This window comes from Myotis nattereri (assembly GCF_964212035.1).
Source record: "Myotis nattereri genome assembly, chromosome: 6".
NCBI lineage: Eukaryota > Metazoa > Chordata > Mammalia > Chiroptera > Vespertilionidae > Myotis > Myotis nattereri.
In genome coordinates, this window is record NC_138081.1 from 35,581,798 (window position 1) to 35,600,102 (window position 18,305).

The 18,305-nt window shown below is 32.2% G+C and overlaps 1 protein-coding gene across 10 annotated transcripts in view; it reads left to right on the forward strand.

Annotated features, from left to right (window-relative positions):
• The window catches only part of RIMS1 (regulating synaptic membrane exocytosis 1), a 409,852-nt gene that overhangs the window by 271,583 nt on the left and 119,964 nt on the right, over positions 1 to 18,305 (forward strand). For 6 of the 10 annotated variants that reach the window (XM_081094491.1, XM_081094499.1, XM_081094495.1 and 3 more), the window contains 8 exons: positions 2,011 to 2,134; positions 6,132 to 6,178; positions 8,792 to 8,904; positions 10,990 to 11,120; positions 11,683 to 11,854; positions 11,980 to 12,133; positions 13,185 to 13,256; positions 17,495 to 17,651. In XM_081094491.1, the coding sequence (XP_080950617.1) occupies positions 2,011 to 2,134; positions 6,132 to 6,178; positions 8,792 to 8,904; positions 10,990 to 11,120; positions 11,683 to 11,854; positions 11,980 to 12,133; positions 13,185 to 13,256; positions 17,495 to 17,651 (970 nt within the window). The remainder of the gene's footprint in view (positions 1 to 2,010; positions 2,135 to 6,131; positions 6,179 to 8,791; positions 8,905 to 10,989; positions 11,121 to 11,682; positions 11,855 to 11,979; positions 12,134 to 13,184; positions 13,257 to 17,494; positions 17,652 to 18,305) is intronic. The other 4 variants (XM_081094496.1, XM_081094493.1, XM_081094498.1 and 1 more) reach the window with 1 other exon arrangement.

An 18,305-nucleotide genomic window follows, 5' to 3' on the forward strand; every position in this document is an offset into this window, starting at 1 on the left:
TCTTTTCTGCTCTTGTGCTCTGCCTGTTGAAGTCCTTTCCATCCTTCAAAACTCATCTAAAGTTCCCTTAATTCTAAAGTGTTTCCTGATATCTCACTCGGGACAGTAACTTATTACTATCTCCTTAGCAATACCTGGCTCTATTTCTGTTCCTCAGATGAACTGCTATCCTTTCATGAAAGGTATTGATTTCTATAATTCTCCCCCTCCAAATTTAAGGACAGATAAAGTCTCTTGTTGCATCTTTGTACCATCATAATCTATGTCCCTGCCTGAACATATTATTCATATATAAATAAATATGGCTAAAGAGACCACTTTCTGGTTGAGGATGTATTGATTTGTAAATAAATAAATGTGTGTACTAAGTTAATTTGATGTTAAAAGTTATGCTCCAGGTTGCTGTCTATAAAGAGGAGAATTTTATAATCCAGTCTTTTAAAAAATGTTGATTGCGGTGCATTACTGGATAGTAAAATTGACTTAATGGTTTGCATCCATTGTTTTTAAAAAGTGAACTAGAACATAATAGAATAGAAAATAACAGGGTAAGTATGGTTCCAGAAGATATTTTTCATACACATACACACACATATACATATATACATTCATATGAGGTAAACTTAATTTCTTGGCCAAAAAAATTAGAGGACTCCTGATATATATTTAAATTTGTAATTATTTTATTTCTTTTTTATTTGAAGTATATTTATTGCCTACTTGATAAACATGGTTAGGGAACTTCTTAGGTCAAACTATTAGAAGTCATCTAACTATTGGTAATAACTGTACTCTTTTACCAAACCAAAGCAGCATCATGTGCTTTTCAAATATTTAGTTTTTACTTTTTGGGTGAAAAAAATTACTTATAATAGTTATGTCAAAACAAAGTTTTCTACTTAAAGACATGCTAGTTAAAAACTAAAAGATTTCATGTTTATGTTTATGATGATATTGATTCATTAGTTCAGAAAATATTTGCTTAGCTACTAAATGTTATAGACACTGAAAACAACAAAATAAAGGAACAAAAAAATTAAGATGCCTCAAAGTACCATTGAGGCTGAATATTTTAGCTGAGCCTTCCATAATGTATTGAAAGGTACTGGACACAGAACCCTTTGCAATCTAAAACTTCACTAACTATTTATGAAAATAAATAGTATTTCCCAAATTATGGTGAAAATTCTGGTTAAAAATAACAAGTTGTTAGCCCATGTATTGTAACATGGAATCACGTACTTTCTTTGATTAATCTTATAATATTTAACAAACTAATGAATACTCACATTTTTATTATCTTAAAAATATTTTCTAACTTTAATGCTCACAGTATATATTATGTATAGAATGTGTGTGTTATGAACATCTGGAAGTGGGTTAACTGTCATGCGAGTTTTTACATCTGCTTGCTTTGTAACTTTGCCATAGCTACCTGCGTTGCCCTGTAGGTATAAATTCAAGTCCTTTCATGCATTTTTATTCTGTTGTGCATCTGGTGAAGACAAAGACTCATGACTTATAATTGGAAAAATCATGCTAACAAACGTTAATTGCAACTTCTACCAAAAATAAAGCAGGATTAATGTAGAGTTTAATAACAATCTTTTACACTTAGAGAAGGCTACATTTATTATATGGAGGGCATGCTGCTAATTATTATTTTTTAATGTTTCCAAATAAGCTATGCTAATTCCATTCCATAGCATGAGATTATTTTTATGTTATTTCTGGTATATTTCAAAAGATGAAGGTAGTTTGTATTATACTGTTTCTAGTGACCAGTAGGATTCATCTGGGGAGAGAAAAAGAAAAAAGAAAGAAAAGAAAAAAGTGTTTAGAAGAACAATTTAGCTGACAATATATGGAAATCAATTTCTTGAGAGCAGAACCTAGACAGTTAAACTATTTGTATATGTCTTGCATTTCTTTGTTTTTAAAAAAGAGAAAAGATAAGAAAAATACACAGAATATGTAAGGTAAAAAAATACCCTTTTTTTTAAATTCAAGGGGATGAAGTTCTAGAATGGAATGGTAAACCCCTGCCGGGAGCTACAAATGAAGAAGTTTACAACATTATTTTAGAATCAAAATCAGAACCTCAAGTTGAAATTATTGTTTCAAGGCCTATTGGGTAAGGCTAAAAAAACTTACTTCTTAAGTTTAGTAAATTACATGTATAGTAGGGTTTTAAAAAGAAGTTTATACATTCATACAATACATGCTAACATGGATACTTTTTCTTCAATGATGGGCATACAGTTTAGATTTAAATTTCTTAATTTTTTAAATCTGAATACTGAATTTTCCTCACTACATTTTAGAAGCTTCACAATTTAACAATTGTAATATCAAAAAGTATTGATATGCTTTTTTAGACATAAAATATAAAGTACAATATTTTTAATGGTAGATCTGTTTATTTTTAGTAATTCTCATTTAATGAATAATATTTCCTTAAGGAGAGTCATTAACAAACTTATCTTCTTGTGATATTTAAAATAGAAATGATTTCATATGTCTACATGAACTTTTTATTCTACTAAGAATAGAATATTTTTTATATTTTTTAAAAATTAAGCAAGTGTGAAATATTTTAACATTTAAATTGGTCATAATAATTAATACAATATTTTAAAACTTCAATTTTCAGCATAATTTAATTATCTGTTGGCAGTAAGATAATTTCTATATCTTTGTGTAGAATTCCTCATAGAGTGAGGTTTTCCTGGCAACCCATAAAGTCTAGAACATTCATTTTGCCAGTTGACATTATTTTGGAAGGCATGTTTAATTGTCTTATTATAATTGGTTTAATATATGAATATACTTTTTGAAACAATTTTCTTTTTTTCCTATTCCCTAAAATATAATAAAGTCATTAATTAAAGATATTTTATGTTGAATAAGTGCTAACCTTAAATTTTTGTTGTCCTCATGAATATGTCACTGTAAAACATACAAGGAAATATGATTATTCTAATTCTCAAAAGACTGAAAATGTATGATAATATATTCCAAAGAATAATATTAATATATATATATATAAAACTCTAAAATATAGACAAGCTTATGGCCCATTTTAAGTGGTGATTATTAGGAATGAACACTTACAAAAGTATTTTACATTTCAATGCAGATTATTTTAAAAAATAACTCACTATAATTTATGCTAGTTTTACATAACACCTGTTCTAGTGCTTAGGTAAATATGAGGCTGGAAAAGAGGTAAGTAATTGGAAAATGAATCAAAATATTTAAAAAAATTAAAATCAAGCATGTGCACTTTGCCAAATACTTTCAGATATATGGTGGTTTCAAATTAGCTAAAATATTTTTGATTCTTAGTGACTTTAAAAAACAAAGACTATTAAAGTAGACTGGAATAACATTTTCATTATTTTATACTTTCGTATGAAAATAATTTCAAAGGTAATAATCCACATAGCCAAAGCCTAAACTGTCACATATATAAAGAATATGGGATATAAAAATATTTATATAAAAATTAAATCTAGTATTACTTTTCCAGTTGATGGAAATATTATTAGACTTCTGAAAAAATAATTCTAGTTATTTAATAACTATGTTTAATGTAGTTTTATAAGTAATTTAAAACTGAAAGCAAATATTTATTCATTGTTTTGTGGCATAATCATTTCAATAATTATCCCAAGTATAATTTACATGTACATTAGTCAACATGGTCTAGCTACAATGGAAAGCAGTATGGAGGTTCCTCAAAAAAATTAAAAATAGAGTTACCATATGACCCAGCAATTCCACTTCTGAGTATTATCCAAAGAAATCCAAAACACTAATTTGAAAAGATATATGCACCTCTACGTTAACTGCAAAATTATTTACAATACCCAAGATATGGAAGCAACCTAGGTGTCCTTCAATAGATGAATAAAGATGTAGTACAGATATCCAATGGAATTTTATTCAGCCGTAAAAGAGAATGAAATCTTATAATTTGTGTCAACATGGATGGACCTATAGGGTATTATGCTGAGTGAAATAAGTCAGATAGAGAAAGGCAAATACCATATGATTTCACTTATATGTAAAATCTAAAGAACAAAAGAAATGAACATACAAAATAGAAATAAATAAAGAAAACCAAGTGATGGTCAGGTCACTATGTGGGAGGGAGATTGGGGGGAATGGGTCAAAAAGGTGAAAGGGATTAAGAAAAATAAATTGCATATATATATATATATATTTATATATGTATATGTATACACACACACACTCATCACAGGGATGTAACATAGGGAATATAGTCAATAATATATCAGAGTGATCACTTCCTAAGGTATATAAATGTCTAATCTCTATGTTGTATACCTGAAAACAATATAATATTGTATGTCAAGTATAATTGAAAATGAATTTTTAAAAGAGAGATGTAAAATAGTAATTTAAAAAGAAAACAAAAACCCATGGTCTAAGAGACATCAGTCATCTTCACGTAAATTGACCATTTTTGCCAACCTACCAAGTACAATATGCTTAACCTTTATGCTTAATTGTTATTAAAACTATTCTGCTACATCACTTGTGTGTAGAATTGTGTAAATGTCAGTTGGAAATTTATGCCTTGAAAATATTACTGAAGGAGTCAACATTAAATAAATTTTAATTCAAAATCACTTAAAAAGTTTTACAACTTTTTCACAATTCTTCTTTCACAAACACATAAAATCCAAAGCTTACACCTGGTTTCAGAGTTCCATGTTCTAACTTTCACAGTAGCCTTTGAGGTTGAGTTTCAAATAAGTTATAATATATAAAAAAAATTTTCTGGATTTTTAAAAATTTACTTTTATTTCTCCAGTTAAATTTAGAAGAAAGTTGTGGAGGATAAATAGTTGGTTTCTTGCATCGTAGGTATTGCAATTTAGTCTCCTAATTATCATATAAATATTTATTTTATAGAAATTCTTTATTATACAAATATACATATAATAACATTTATTTATAAAATACATAATACAGGTTGTAGTGCCAATTGCAAAGTGTATAAATTGTAGGTGGTTATGAGAATTAATTTGCACAAAAAATGTGAAAATGAGAGGCAGGAAAATAATCAAAAGGAGAAAATTGTTTTTGTTTCTATTCCTCCCTCCTACCCTGAAAGTGCAAAGAAAATCAAATTGAAATTAAATAACAAGGTAAGTGGTTAGAAATTCTTAAATAGTATTTTAATGATTCTCTTAATACTAGCTTACTCCAGTCTGCTTTAATATGTCATGTTAATACTTGCATACTGTTAATCTGGTCCATATATTATACTAAAATATCTTTGGAATACCAGAGGTAAAGTAGTTCCGTATAGCACAATTTCCAAACCAAGCTGGTCCAAGGTTCCTAAGGTCACAGTGGATATTGGATTAGGTTGAGGTTATATTAAATTCAGAATTATTTGTGAGTGTGACAGGAATGGGTGTTCTCAGGAGTCACTTTCTAATCATATCTAAATAACCATCTATTTAGCTAACTTCAGTATAAAGATGTGAATCTCAATATAGGGCTATATATGTGTATATTAATTATATATTCACATATATAAAGTATTTTGGCTTTTTTGTTGCAAGCTTGTATCATTTTTAATTTTCAGTGCAATTCATCCTTTTCATTTTATTAACTTTGCCCATGATATTCACCATATTATTTTAGTATCAAGAGATGTTTGCATCCCTTTCATTCAGTAAACTCTTTCAGATGTGTTTGTAAAGCATATTACTGATTTGTAAAATATGTGCCATTTTAATTTTCTAGAATTGAAATAAACTATTACCTTTGACATTTTTTTAATTTCCAAAACCTGCTGTTTTGGTAGTAAAAATATTGTGGTAATTTTAGCCACAATATTAGTCTTATTGTTGTCATGTTAAAAGTATTTGGCTATTAAATATAAAAAAAATTATTTTTACTGCAGTTTTTATTTTTATGTGGTGTTTGACATTCATGCACATTAGTAATTGCCTTAATAGTGACTCCTGTCCATTTCCACCTATAAAGACCCAAAAGGATTCTTCACACCCCTGAAGTAAATGTGACTGTGATTGCCTCAGGCAGGTACTGCAGCTAATGGGATTTTCACCCTACACTGTTTCTTTTAGTGACATTCCAAGGATTCCTGAGAGCTCCCACCCTCCCTTGGAATCCAGTGAGTATCAGAAGATTTCCTGGTTATTATGATATGTGTTGAATGAAATTGAAGAATAAAGATTTATTGTTTTCTTTAGCTATTTGATGTAAAAGACTTGGTATTGTTATATTAAAGTTATCTCCAATGATATCAGAAGTTGGCAACCATAATAATCATTGGAAACCCAAAGGCATTCTAAGATTTTTTTTCTTTTTCTAATCTGTGTGTGTGTGTGTGTGTGTGTGTGTGTCTACAAAAATCTTTATTGGCAATAGCCTTCTGAATAATAAAAGTTAGGATCCCTCATAGAGCTCAGTTATTACACCTGTGAGAGTTCTATTTCCTTTACTGTATCAAATGCAACCATCATGTTATGCATACCTGCTAGAGATGAGACCAGATTTGGTTTTGAGCTTTCTGATAGCCAGTATACAAATGGAAATGGAACCAACTGCATAATTTATAGAGTTGATACTCTTTAAGAATTAGCTGCTGTAATAATAAAAACAAACTGATTATTAGAAGTACCGATGTTCTTATACTGAGACCCCCCAAAAATATTATCTTAAGGAAACTTGATAAAAGAGACATAGTAACAAAGAACATTACAGCACTGTTTCTTATAGTTAAATGTCTTTGGCAGGCACAGAATGATGCTTTGTGGCTTAAATTAGACTTTATTTATAGGATAGAAAAAAATTTGTGTGGATAGCAAATTATCAGGCAATGGTCCATGAATAGTGTTTCATCAATATAGCTAAGCTCTGAATGGCTGTGGGTTCAAGGTTATACTTACTGGAGTAACAGCATTATGTAGACATTCTATACTGCTGGTTGTGTCAGGGTACACTTGAACAGTGAGTTGGGACTAGAGCAGTGATGGTGAACCTTTTGAGCTTGGCGTGTCCGCATTTTGAAAAACCCTAACTTAACTCTGGTGCCGTATCACATATAGAAATTTTTTTTGATATTTGCAACCATAGTAAAACAAAGATTTATATTTTTGATATTTATTTTATATATTTAAATGCCATTTAACAAAGAAAAATCAACCAAAAAATGAGTTCGCGTGTCACCTCTGACACGCATGTCTAAGGTTCGCCATCACAGGACTAGAGAGTTTTCATTTGAAAAAGGGCGGGGAAGGGCCTCATGGAATGGCTGAGTGGAAAGCCAGCCTCCTCCACAAGAAGGGGAATCAAGTCACTTGTGGTGTATCATAGAGACAACATTCTCAGACTTTCAAGAGATTCATTTGTAAGAGCTAAACTGAGATAGATGGTAAATCTTATTTTAAAACAGTGATGAATTCCAGGCTTAGATGAACTCATAAATTATATATGCTTTCATTTAAATTTGATTAAGGATAGTTCAAAACAGATGATCCTTTAGCCAAGATAATTGACATAACAGGTACCATCTTTCTCATTAAAAGAGTGAAGCCTTTTGCCTAGATGTGAGATTATGCAAGAGCCTAAACTGTACCCTCCAAAAAATGTAGAAAATCAATACTTACAAATTGAAGAAAATAAATAAAATATTTGATTATACCCATTTTATTACCTGTAAAATAGGCGGTTAATCAAAGAAGATGGAGTAAGTTTCTACAACTATCTAATTGAAAGTAGGCTCTGCTGTTATTATTGTTATTTAATTCTGGTTTTATACAAATAACATGAATTTGACATTTTATAAAACTACTAGGGGCCCAGTGCACAAATTCGTGCACCTGGAAAAAGAACTGTGGGCTGTGAGGCTGCTGTGGGCTCAGGGGCGGGTCTCAGCTCATCCTCCACACCCCCGCCCTGCCCCTCCCACTGCGGCCCCAGGTCCCATGTCTGCCGGCAGTCCCGCTCCTGCCACCACCGCTCCCACACACTGATGGCGCTGGCCCCGCTTGCACCATCTGACAACTCGGAACAATTAGGGCCAGCCCCAGCAGCGGGTACAAGTGGGAATGGCGCTGTCAGTGGGTGAGAGCAGCAGCTGCTGCCCCAATCGCCCCTCAGGAGCAGCGGGAGGTGGAGAAACCTTCAGGGGCGATCGGGGCCAACAGTCGCTGCTCGCACCCACTGATGGCGCTGGAGATCAGGCCCAGTGCCGGGCGCGAGCAGTGGGTGCGAGCGTTGGCTCCAGTGCTGGCTGTGGGTGCGAGTGGCAGCTCCGGCGCCAGCAGTGGGTATAAGCGAGTGTGAGAGGTGGCTGCTTGCCCTGATTGCCCCTCAGGATCGGGGGGAGGTGGAGACTTTGAGGTATGATCAGGGTTGGCAGCCACCACTGGCAGCTGCTGCCGGCAGCAGGTGGGAGCACTGGGTGGGACTGCAGTACGGGGAAGCAAAGAATTTTCAGTAACCACCAGAGGCTTGCCCTGATGACAGCGACTGGTGCCCCACCTTGGTCTGGCGCCCCTGCTCACCTGCTCCACCATCCTGCCATGGCTGACTCCTGCCATGTTCTGTGTGCACCCCCTGGTGATCAGCGCACGTCATAGAGACCGGTTGTGTGGTTCTTCAGTTATTCTGCCATTCGGTCTATTTGCATATTAGGGTTTTAGATAGATTTATCCCCACACATAGGGTACAAATATATTACTGAAAATTACTTAGTTTTTTTTTTTCTTTCTCATTTTAGGTTCAAGTTCTTTTGAATCTCAGAAGATGGAAAGGCCTTCCATTTCTGTTATTTCTCCAACAAGTCCTGGAGCTCTAAAAGATGCCCCGCAAGTCTTACCAGGACAACTTTCTGTATGTATTTTTTATACATGGTGAAGACCATTAATATTTGCTCACTGTTCTGAGTCTATCTTAAAAAATGTATGGCTTTTTTTAAAGCTCATGGTATATCCATAGTCACTTAACACAATAGTCAACATCAATGCATTTTTCATGCATTTTTTAGATCATTCCTTTGTTTATATATTCATTTGAAAATATGTATTGAGTGCTTATAATGTGCCAGATGTTCTGAACATTAAATGATAAATAACCTAAGTAAATATAATATCCATTATAGTTTGTTATACAAAAGTTTCTGAAGTAAATAGTTGGTTAGACATAATAAAATCAGCAAATTATGTGTCATTTACTTAAAACCTTATGAGCCTGGAGATGGGAATATTTACATTTAAAAGTATTATTTTTAACTTCTTAAGACATATGGTGAAACTCATTATACTGATATCACCCTGAAAAAGCTATAATTTTCCTCACTGTTGCCTTATCAATGACCCAGGAAAAGCTGGATCAAGAAACTATGGCTAACTTACATCTTTGTAGATTATGGTAGAATATTGGACATTTGTATAAATAACTAAAATAAAATGTTGGTTTAAATTATTCTATAAATATTAGTTGGTCTTTTTCTTTGTTATAAAATATGGATTTCTGGAATCTGTTTTTGCTGCTCTCTTTGTTTTAATTAAAGAAGATAACTGTAAGCTTGCTGTTATTTAAAAACCTTTCTTCAGTCTTAACTTGATATATTGAATATCTTTGTGGAGTCTTTTATGTTTATTTGAATTTCCCTGTCATCATTTTATTTTCATTGTATGTGTAAATCTCTTATATACTCCACCTGTATTTTGAGAGGAATAAAAATTCATTTTGGTATTATGAAAAACACATCTCTGTGATTAACTGGGAACAGAGATATGAATTCATACAGATCTGTGTTTGAATCATTAATCTGCCCCTTACTGTGAAAAAACAATCCCATGGTAAATTAGCTTATCTGCTTGTAATGACTCTTAAATATGTTCCCGTATATACCCATTAAACGATTACATATTTATTTAACCATAAAACTAAAACTGACATAAAAATTTTTTAAATAAAATTAAAGTTAACGTTGTCTGCTGCCAACACAAATACTGGTTCTTAGGAGTCTAACAATAGCTCAGTGTGTCATTTTCCTATTTTTCTTTATTCAAACTATCATGAAATCTTAGGAGAAATATCATTATTGGGCCCTCACTTATTCTGAAGTCATCATTTATGTATTGCATATCCCTTTGTTCTTTTCTACTTCTCTCAAGAAAATTAACCTATAATAGTTTAATTATAAAAATTAAATGAGACAAAACAGAAAACAGCAGTAACTGGTGTAAAATAGACCTACAGTAAATGTGTTTCCTGATCTCCCAACTCTCTTGTACATATTGTTCCAAATATGAAATCTCATTTTAATTCATCTACATGTGGTATTATAAAACACATTTAGGCACACTATAATTGTTAAGCACTTATAACCACCAGCCATTTTCATTTGTCATTTAAAAACAAGAATATCCCTGGACATGTGGCTAGGTTGGTTGGAGCATCTTTCCATACAATCAAAAAGTTGTGGTTTTGATTTCTGATCAGGGCGCATACCTCGGTCAGGGGTTCCATCCCCAATCGAGCACGTATGGGAGACAACTGATCAATATTTCTCTCTCACATCCATGTTTCTCTCTCTTCCTTCCTCTCTCTCTAAAATATCAATAAAATTAAGAAAAACATAACCTCCAGTGAGGATTAAAACCCCCCCACAAGGATAATAATTTTAAAGTCCGCTACTTCCCTTTATTTTTTATAAAATGTTTATCATTCGTTTATTTTCATAGCATGATACGATATAAGAGAATATAACACTGCAGGTCTACCAGTTGTAAGTCATGTTTAAAATGCATGAAGAGAAAAGTCAAGTTCTAAGTGGTTATGCCTTCAAAATGGTATTCTTTTTCAAAAATAATATATACAATTCAATTAAAAATGTTTCTTAAAAATAATTTTAGTATTCTTTTGTAGCTCATTATTTTTACAAATAATTTCTTCCTTCATTGCTCTTAGGTGAAACTGTGGTATGATAAAGTGGGACACCAGCTGATTGTAAATGTTCTGCAAGCAACAGATCTACCTTCCAGGGTAGATGGGCGGCCCAGGAATCCCTATGTAAAAATGTATTTTCTTCCAGATAGAAGGTAGTGAATAATTTTAGAAAAAAATATGCAAAAATCTTTACTAACAGAAAAGGCAGAATTTCCTTTCTTGGATATAATTTTACTTATTTTGTAAAGCTTTATTGAGATAAAGTTGTTATGCTAAAAATTGCACATATTTAATGTGTACATTTGATGAGTGTGGACATTTGCATCCACCTGTGATATAGTTTTAAAATTTAATAGATATTTATCTGAGGGAATGAAGTACATTATCTCTTAAAAGCAAAGCCCTCAAACCTTGTATTTTTTAAAAAAAATAATCTTCCAAGTTTCAAGTTTTCTATTACCTTAATTATATACATATTAGTCTTTGATAGCTACACATCATTTAAAATATACCTCTGTATGTGTTAACTATAATCATAACTACTGCTTACATTGTAGTTAAAACGAGAATAGCATTAATCTCTACAGTATTTTTAGATTTTTTATATTAAAAGAAATGAATTAAACCCCAATAGCAATATCACATGTAACTACAGTAGATGGCAGCATATACTTGTTTTTGCTCTATCATTTACAAAACATATTTCTTTTTCAGTGATAAAAGTAAGAGGAGGACCAAAACCGTAAAGAAAGTACTAGAACCAAAATGGAATCAAACTTTTGTCTATTCACATGTACATCGTAGGGATTTTAGAGAACGCATGCTAGAAATAACTGTGTGGGATCAACCAAGAGTGCAAGAAGAAGAGAGCGAATTTCTCGGAGAGGTGACGTATACAGTACAGATTCAAGTCAGATGCTTATTCAAGTTTTTGTGATGTGCACTGCTTACGATTGCCTCTTAGATTAGGTTCGGTAAATGTGCTTGCTTAATTTGAGAATGTCCTTGCAGATCCTCATAGAATTGGAGACAGCACTTTTAGACGATGAACCACATTGGTATAAATTGCAGACACATGATGAATCTTCACTACCTCTGCCTCAGCCATCACCTTTCATGCCAAGGCGACACATTCATGGAGAAGGCTCCAGCAAAAAACTACAAAGTAGGTTAAAGTTCTCTTTAGTTACCAGAATTAATTATGTTGTAATGAGATTAAATTTCAAGGTATTTTCTCAAATGCCTGTTAGAGATCAGAGTATTGGAAAAGTATTCATGTATGTAAAGAGACCTGGCAAAACTATTTTCTGCTTTTTCCCACTGAATATGATATATACATAACAGAGTAATTCCAGAGCTGAAAGTTGAAAACTCTGAATTGTAATTCTTTGCCCAGTACTGATTCAGTTGTTGATTGGTTAGGTGATAGAGTGATTTTTGTTATTATTAATGGATTGCTATATATTAGCGGCAACCTCTTAATAAGTTTAAAGTTCCTAGATATTTTTAGTATTACTATTCCTAAAAAATTAAAATAAACATATAAACTTTGTTGTTTTGCAACCAGTGATTGGGAAAAACTATTTTTTTCTGGGCATCTCCATTAAATTTGAATTATGACTAAATCTCTCATTCAATAATTGAAACATAGATGCTTCTCTTTGGTAATGTAGAACCAAATTGTTTGCCTCATACAATTAAATATTTCATGCTAGTGCTTCTGTGATCAAGTATTTCCTCACTATTAATGTTTAATGCAGTGTAATGGCTAGTTCTGAAGGCTAACCATGCATATTTTATAATGGGCCCTGATGTCCTTGCAATAATATGAGCTCAGTGGAGCTCCATCCATGAAAGGTCTCTTTGAACCTTTCCACTCAGCCTCATCCTCCTCGAACTGCAGAGGACACCTCACTGGATAGAAAACAGTGTATGCACGTTGCAGTAGGCTTTTAGCATAATGCCTGAACTAAAGAATAAATTGAAAAGGCAAAATCTTATTCTATGAAGTCCCCTCCCTTCAATGATTTTATGGAGGAAATACCTAGAAAATGTTATCCTTGGAGAACAAATGCTACTTTAAAAATCTGCTCATCGTTTACTTCCAAAAGTATTTATAGTAATATAATTAGCTGGAATTTTAAAGGATTGTGACCATGTCATTTACATTTCATAAACCAACAAGACACAGAGGTATCTGTCTTACTGTTGTGCAGGATCTCAGCGAATCAGTGATAGTGACATCTCAGATTATGAGGTGGATGATGGTATTGGAGTAGTGCCTCCAGGTGCGTGGGTGACGAGCATGACCCTGTTTCACTGTGTGACTGTGCTTGTTTTCAGTGTCAATCTCCGGATGTCTTTGGGATACTGAACTGGAGATATAGCACAGATAAATCAGTGTTATATTATTCCATGGTGACTTGTGTCCCAAATTACTACGAACATTTAAAATTGACTAGCCACTATTCATTAAGGTCCCCACTTTTTTTTTAACTTAGGGTCTTTCTTGCAAGCATGGCTAGCTAGGCTTAAATCATTATTTCACAATGCTGTGAGCATAACTGAAAAAAATTTCATTGTGAAAGGATATGGCTAATTTCCTTTTTAAAAATCCATTTTCTTATGTTTTATCTTTTATATCTATGATTTCCCTTCTTCAGTTTTGAAAATAACGTAGCCGTCCATGGAATATATGGAGAAAGGTGCATGGCAGAATTTAAAGCTGCATGTGGCATGGCTTAACTTCTAATGCTTTTGTGGTGTGTTTACCTCTAATTGTAACTAGAATGTGAATTTATGTTTTAAAATAAGGAAATGCTTTAGAAAGATTCCTTTTAAGTCATTTTTTTGTTGTATAAGTCTGAAAAATTTTTTATGGCATTGTGGAATTCAAATCTGTTTTTCATCTGACTATTGTCAGAAAGTGAGTAAAATCAAGTAATAAAGGATTATTTTCTTAGCACTAGTCCTGTACTATTTTCTTGATTCACTAATTAAAAGTAAGAAAATATAAAAATAAGAAGATATTAAAGAAACAATCTTGGGACATATAAATAAGAATTATCAAAGGCTTTTCTTTTGGACAGTGTTGACATATAACCCCTTAATTTATGTAATTTCTCAAATACAGATGCACTTAATTTGAGGGTGATGGTTTTGGCAAAGTTAACAGACAGATTCCACACTAGTGACTAAATTCACAATTTGGAGAGATACATACAACTTCATTAAAACTAAGAGAAAATTATAGAGTTCTCTAAAATTAGGTCTCAGTTGCTTTCATAATTCAGAGAAAATACAGTAATCACTCTATTAAAGAAAAGTATCTCTAAAAACCATAAAGCTGGTGGTGTATACACATCTACATGCCTAGTTATCACTCTTGATTATCAGACCATCAATGAGAATTTAAAATAATCTTGGATAAAAGTTGGCAACATTTAATATTTTATGCACTGGTGGGGTCCTTTGGCCTGGCCTGCAGAGATTGGGCCGAAACCAGCAGTCTGACATCCCCTGAGGGCTCCCGGATTGTGAGAGGGTGCAGGCCAGGCCAAGGGACCCCACTGGTGCACAAATCTGTGCACCGGGACTCTAGTATAAATATAATTTACTTCTGTGGATGATTCTCACATTTATTCAGCTAAAAAATTTTTATATTTTATGCTGAGGTAGGATAGTGAATGATTTAATAAATGTTAAAGGGGAGTTCCTTCTTCTTTCCCTGAAAGATTCCATGGACAACAGCCAAAATGGGCGTTAGGGGACCCATTAAAGTGCTTGGGTACCACCAAAGAACACTGAATTCTAAATATACTTATATTCCATAATGAAAGATGCCATGTCATGATGTTCTGTAACTTCTAAATTATCATTTCAAATATTCATTTTTATTTAACATTTAAAATTCAATGAGGGAAACTTTTCATGGAATATAACTAATAAATTACATAAACAATAATTAATATTTTATGGTCCAGAGGTCTCTATAAATTAATAAAGGAGTAATGAAATTTATTTATATTTGCAGGTATACTCTTTATTGCTCCAAAATAAGTATGTGGTACCTCCTAAAGACTATGTATGGCAAATAGAATATAGCAACCTACTCAGTGCTATACTAGTACCTACATGTTAAAGAAGAAAGATGAGCATATGTAAAATAAGGACAAGAAGCTAAAATACAGTCAAATGATAAGTTAATGAAAAGTGTGTTGACACATTCTCATATAGAGGTTGATTACAAACGCATTTCCTAGCATCCAACATAAAGAGAAATCTATTTAGATATAGATATCAATTCTACATGATTTTTCCCCATATATTTTTAAAAATGCACTCACAAAATCTATCACAGCCACCCCTTAAACTTTCTACTGCCTTGGCTTTTCTTACAACCAGAGTTCAGTGCTCTTGTTTGGTGCTTTGATACCTTTCTCCCCTGAGGGAATCTAAGGCTCTAAAAGAGGTTGAGGCCTACAGAACTACTTCTTATTGACTGTATAGTTATCACAATGTTATTTTTATTTAAAATAAGTAATTTTAGCAGCATAAGGAAAGTACAGATAACCATATACATAGTGCCCTAATCTGAGGCAAGATATCCTGCAACCTCAACTTTTCAGAGCATTAGGCAAATTCAGAAAATGGAGAAAACTTCTAACTTCTAATTTTCAGCCAACTGAAACATTGAACTATGCATAAAATAGCAATTCTCTTCCACCTTTTTCTGAAGGTAGAGTACATGTTGTCAATCACAAATTAAACATAATAAGAAAATCAAATTGTTTTGTAAAAAGCAGACAAGAACTGCGTATGCATATTAGAATAGGTTAAAAAAAGACATTAATTTCTATATAAAGACAAAGAACCCAAGACAAAAATTAATTGTACCCTTTTAACAATAGTAAGACATCCAGATTCTCTGAGTTATTCATAATAATTATACCAAATTGGAAAGTTCTACTTATATGCCTTGAATATTCATTGAACTTTTGAAATGGTGCTCTCAATTCAATATTGAGCCTCCATAATTGTTGTGTAATTGATACCAAATGTTATTAAAAGATACCAAAAGTTAATTTAAAATGTTTAACCAATTTAGACTTTGGGTTAAATTACTTTAAAAACAGCCATCATTTTTTATAATATGCTGCAAAATAATTTCATCAACTGAAAATTGGTCTCTTTTCTAATTACAGTTTATATATCTGAACAACAATAAAGAAACTTTTATGCATGAAACTCAAAATAATAGCTTAATTGCTGCTATTTTTATTATACAATGAAAATATATGAAATTATAATGTTTATAGTTATATTATTCGGTTGTTATACTGATATGTTTAGAGTGACAAAAATGGTTGAGCTTCTTTGGTCTCAATATTGACAAATTACACTTTATAAAATGTTAAAGACCTAACTTCTTAGTTAAGCTCAGTAAAAATATCATATAATCACAAAAACATAAACTGTTAAAGAATTTTAGTCTTCCTTTAATAATGATGTTCCATGGCATATGGGAGTTATTAATAACTAAGTGAACAACAGTTTAGGCTGCCCAATTAAATGTAGTGTTTTCATGGGTCATGAACATTTTATGTAGTTGTAAATATAATTATTTTTCTTTGGCCAGAGAATTTAATATTTCACTTTTAATAAGAAGAAACAGTGACCCTGTTAAAAAATGTAACTAAACTGCTACTATAGATTTGAGATACTTTTTATCTTAAAATTAGAGATAATATAAACAGAGAATGACTTTTAGAATTTATTTTTAATTGAAATTATATTAACGGTATTAATTATGTTCCTACTAACACATTTGTGGGATAATTTCAAAAGTCTGGGGTAGATTTGATGATTGCTCCTTTTGGAGAGTTAATTCTCTCTGTGTTATTGTCATAGTCATCTCCACCATTACATTGTTTTCATTTGAAATTTGTAATATTATCTGTGGTTTGCAAAATTCATAATCAGTATTTGTAATAGTGAAGATCTGCTACTCTTATTTGTTAATTAAAATTGGAATGAAATTATTTCCATTGACTTATTAGTGAAGTCATCTGAAACTCAATTAAAATAATTTGGAAGAAAAATATAAATAATATTTAAAGAGACACCCAATTTCTAAGCATTGACTTGTATATTAACTTTAGTTTACTGTCAAGTTCTTGATTTTTGTTGCAATAACATTACTAACTCATTCATTCTTTACGTTAAAATAGTATACCAACTCATTATAATGTCTGAGGCATCAACTGTCATATTTGTTTATATTCAGTAGCTTCATGGTACTTTTGAGCCAAACTGTAACCTGTTCTTATGCATGTATCTGTTACACTCTTTGTACATATACTTAATAGTTTTGAAGATATGGGTAATAGTACTGATTGCATGTCATTTATTTTAACATGTCATTTATTTTAACATGTCAGTGGCTCTCTTAGATATAATTTGCTATCTCCACATTAACACTGACATTATAAAATACTGACTCATTTTTTGTGTGTACTCTTGCCAGTAGGTTATAGGTCTAGTGCTAGAGAAAGTAAATCTACAACATTAACTGTGCCAGAACAGCAAAGAACAACTCATCACCGCTCACGCTCAGTATCTCCTCATCGCGGCGATGATCAGGGAAGGCCGCGTTCACGTTTACCAAATGTGCCATTACAGAGGTAGGCTTGGAGACGGGCTCCGTGTTCCTGACAGTACGTTTTTATTATAACACTATAAACTACCACCGGCCTCTGTCTGAAATGAAATCATGGTTTGGGCAATCAAGTTATTTTTTTTTTTTCAGAGTCAATTGTAGGCAAAATGCCTTTTTATTCATGGCCCAAAGTTCTATTCTTTCATCTCAACATTCTGTATTGTGCAACATTCTGCTCATTAATCTCAAGAAATTTCTCAAGGAGTGGAAGAAGTTTATGTCCCAAGCACTGTTTTTGAATAATTATCTTGTATTCTGCTTGCCAGTTGTCTCTTCTGTTATGAGAAATCATGTGGTAGTGAATGAGACCTGTGGAGAAAAGTGGCCAAGATAATGAGATTAAGAGGAGGAATGTATTTTTTTTAGAAATTTAGGATTGTCTTTTTGAAGTACATTAAGTACTTGGAAAAGTGTATAAGTTATAAGTGATATATTGCTTTATTTCCTCTGACCCTGACTGAAATTTTAATCAAGTAAGCAGATAAAATTATGGGCCTTTTTGATAGAATTGCAAAAGAAGGTTGGAAAAACAGAGCATTCATAGAGAAGAAGTGTCTTTATAAGTCACTGATGAAATAGTTATTTGGTTATGATCCCAGTGCTTTTCTAGCTATGTCAG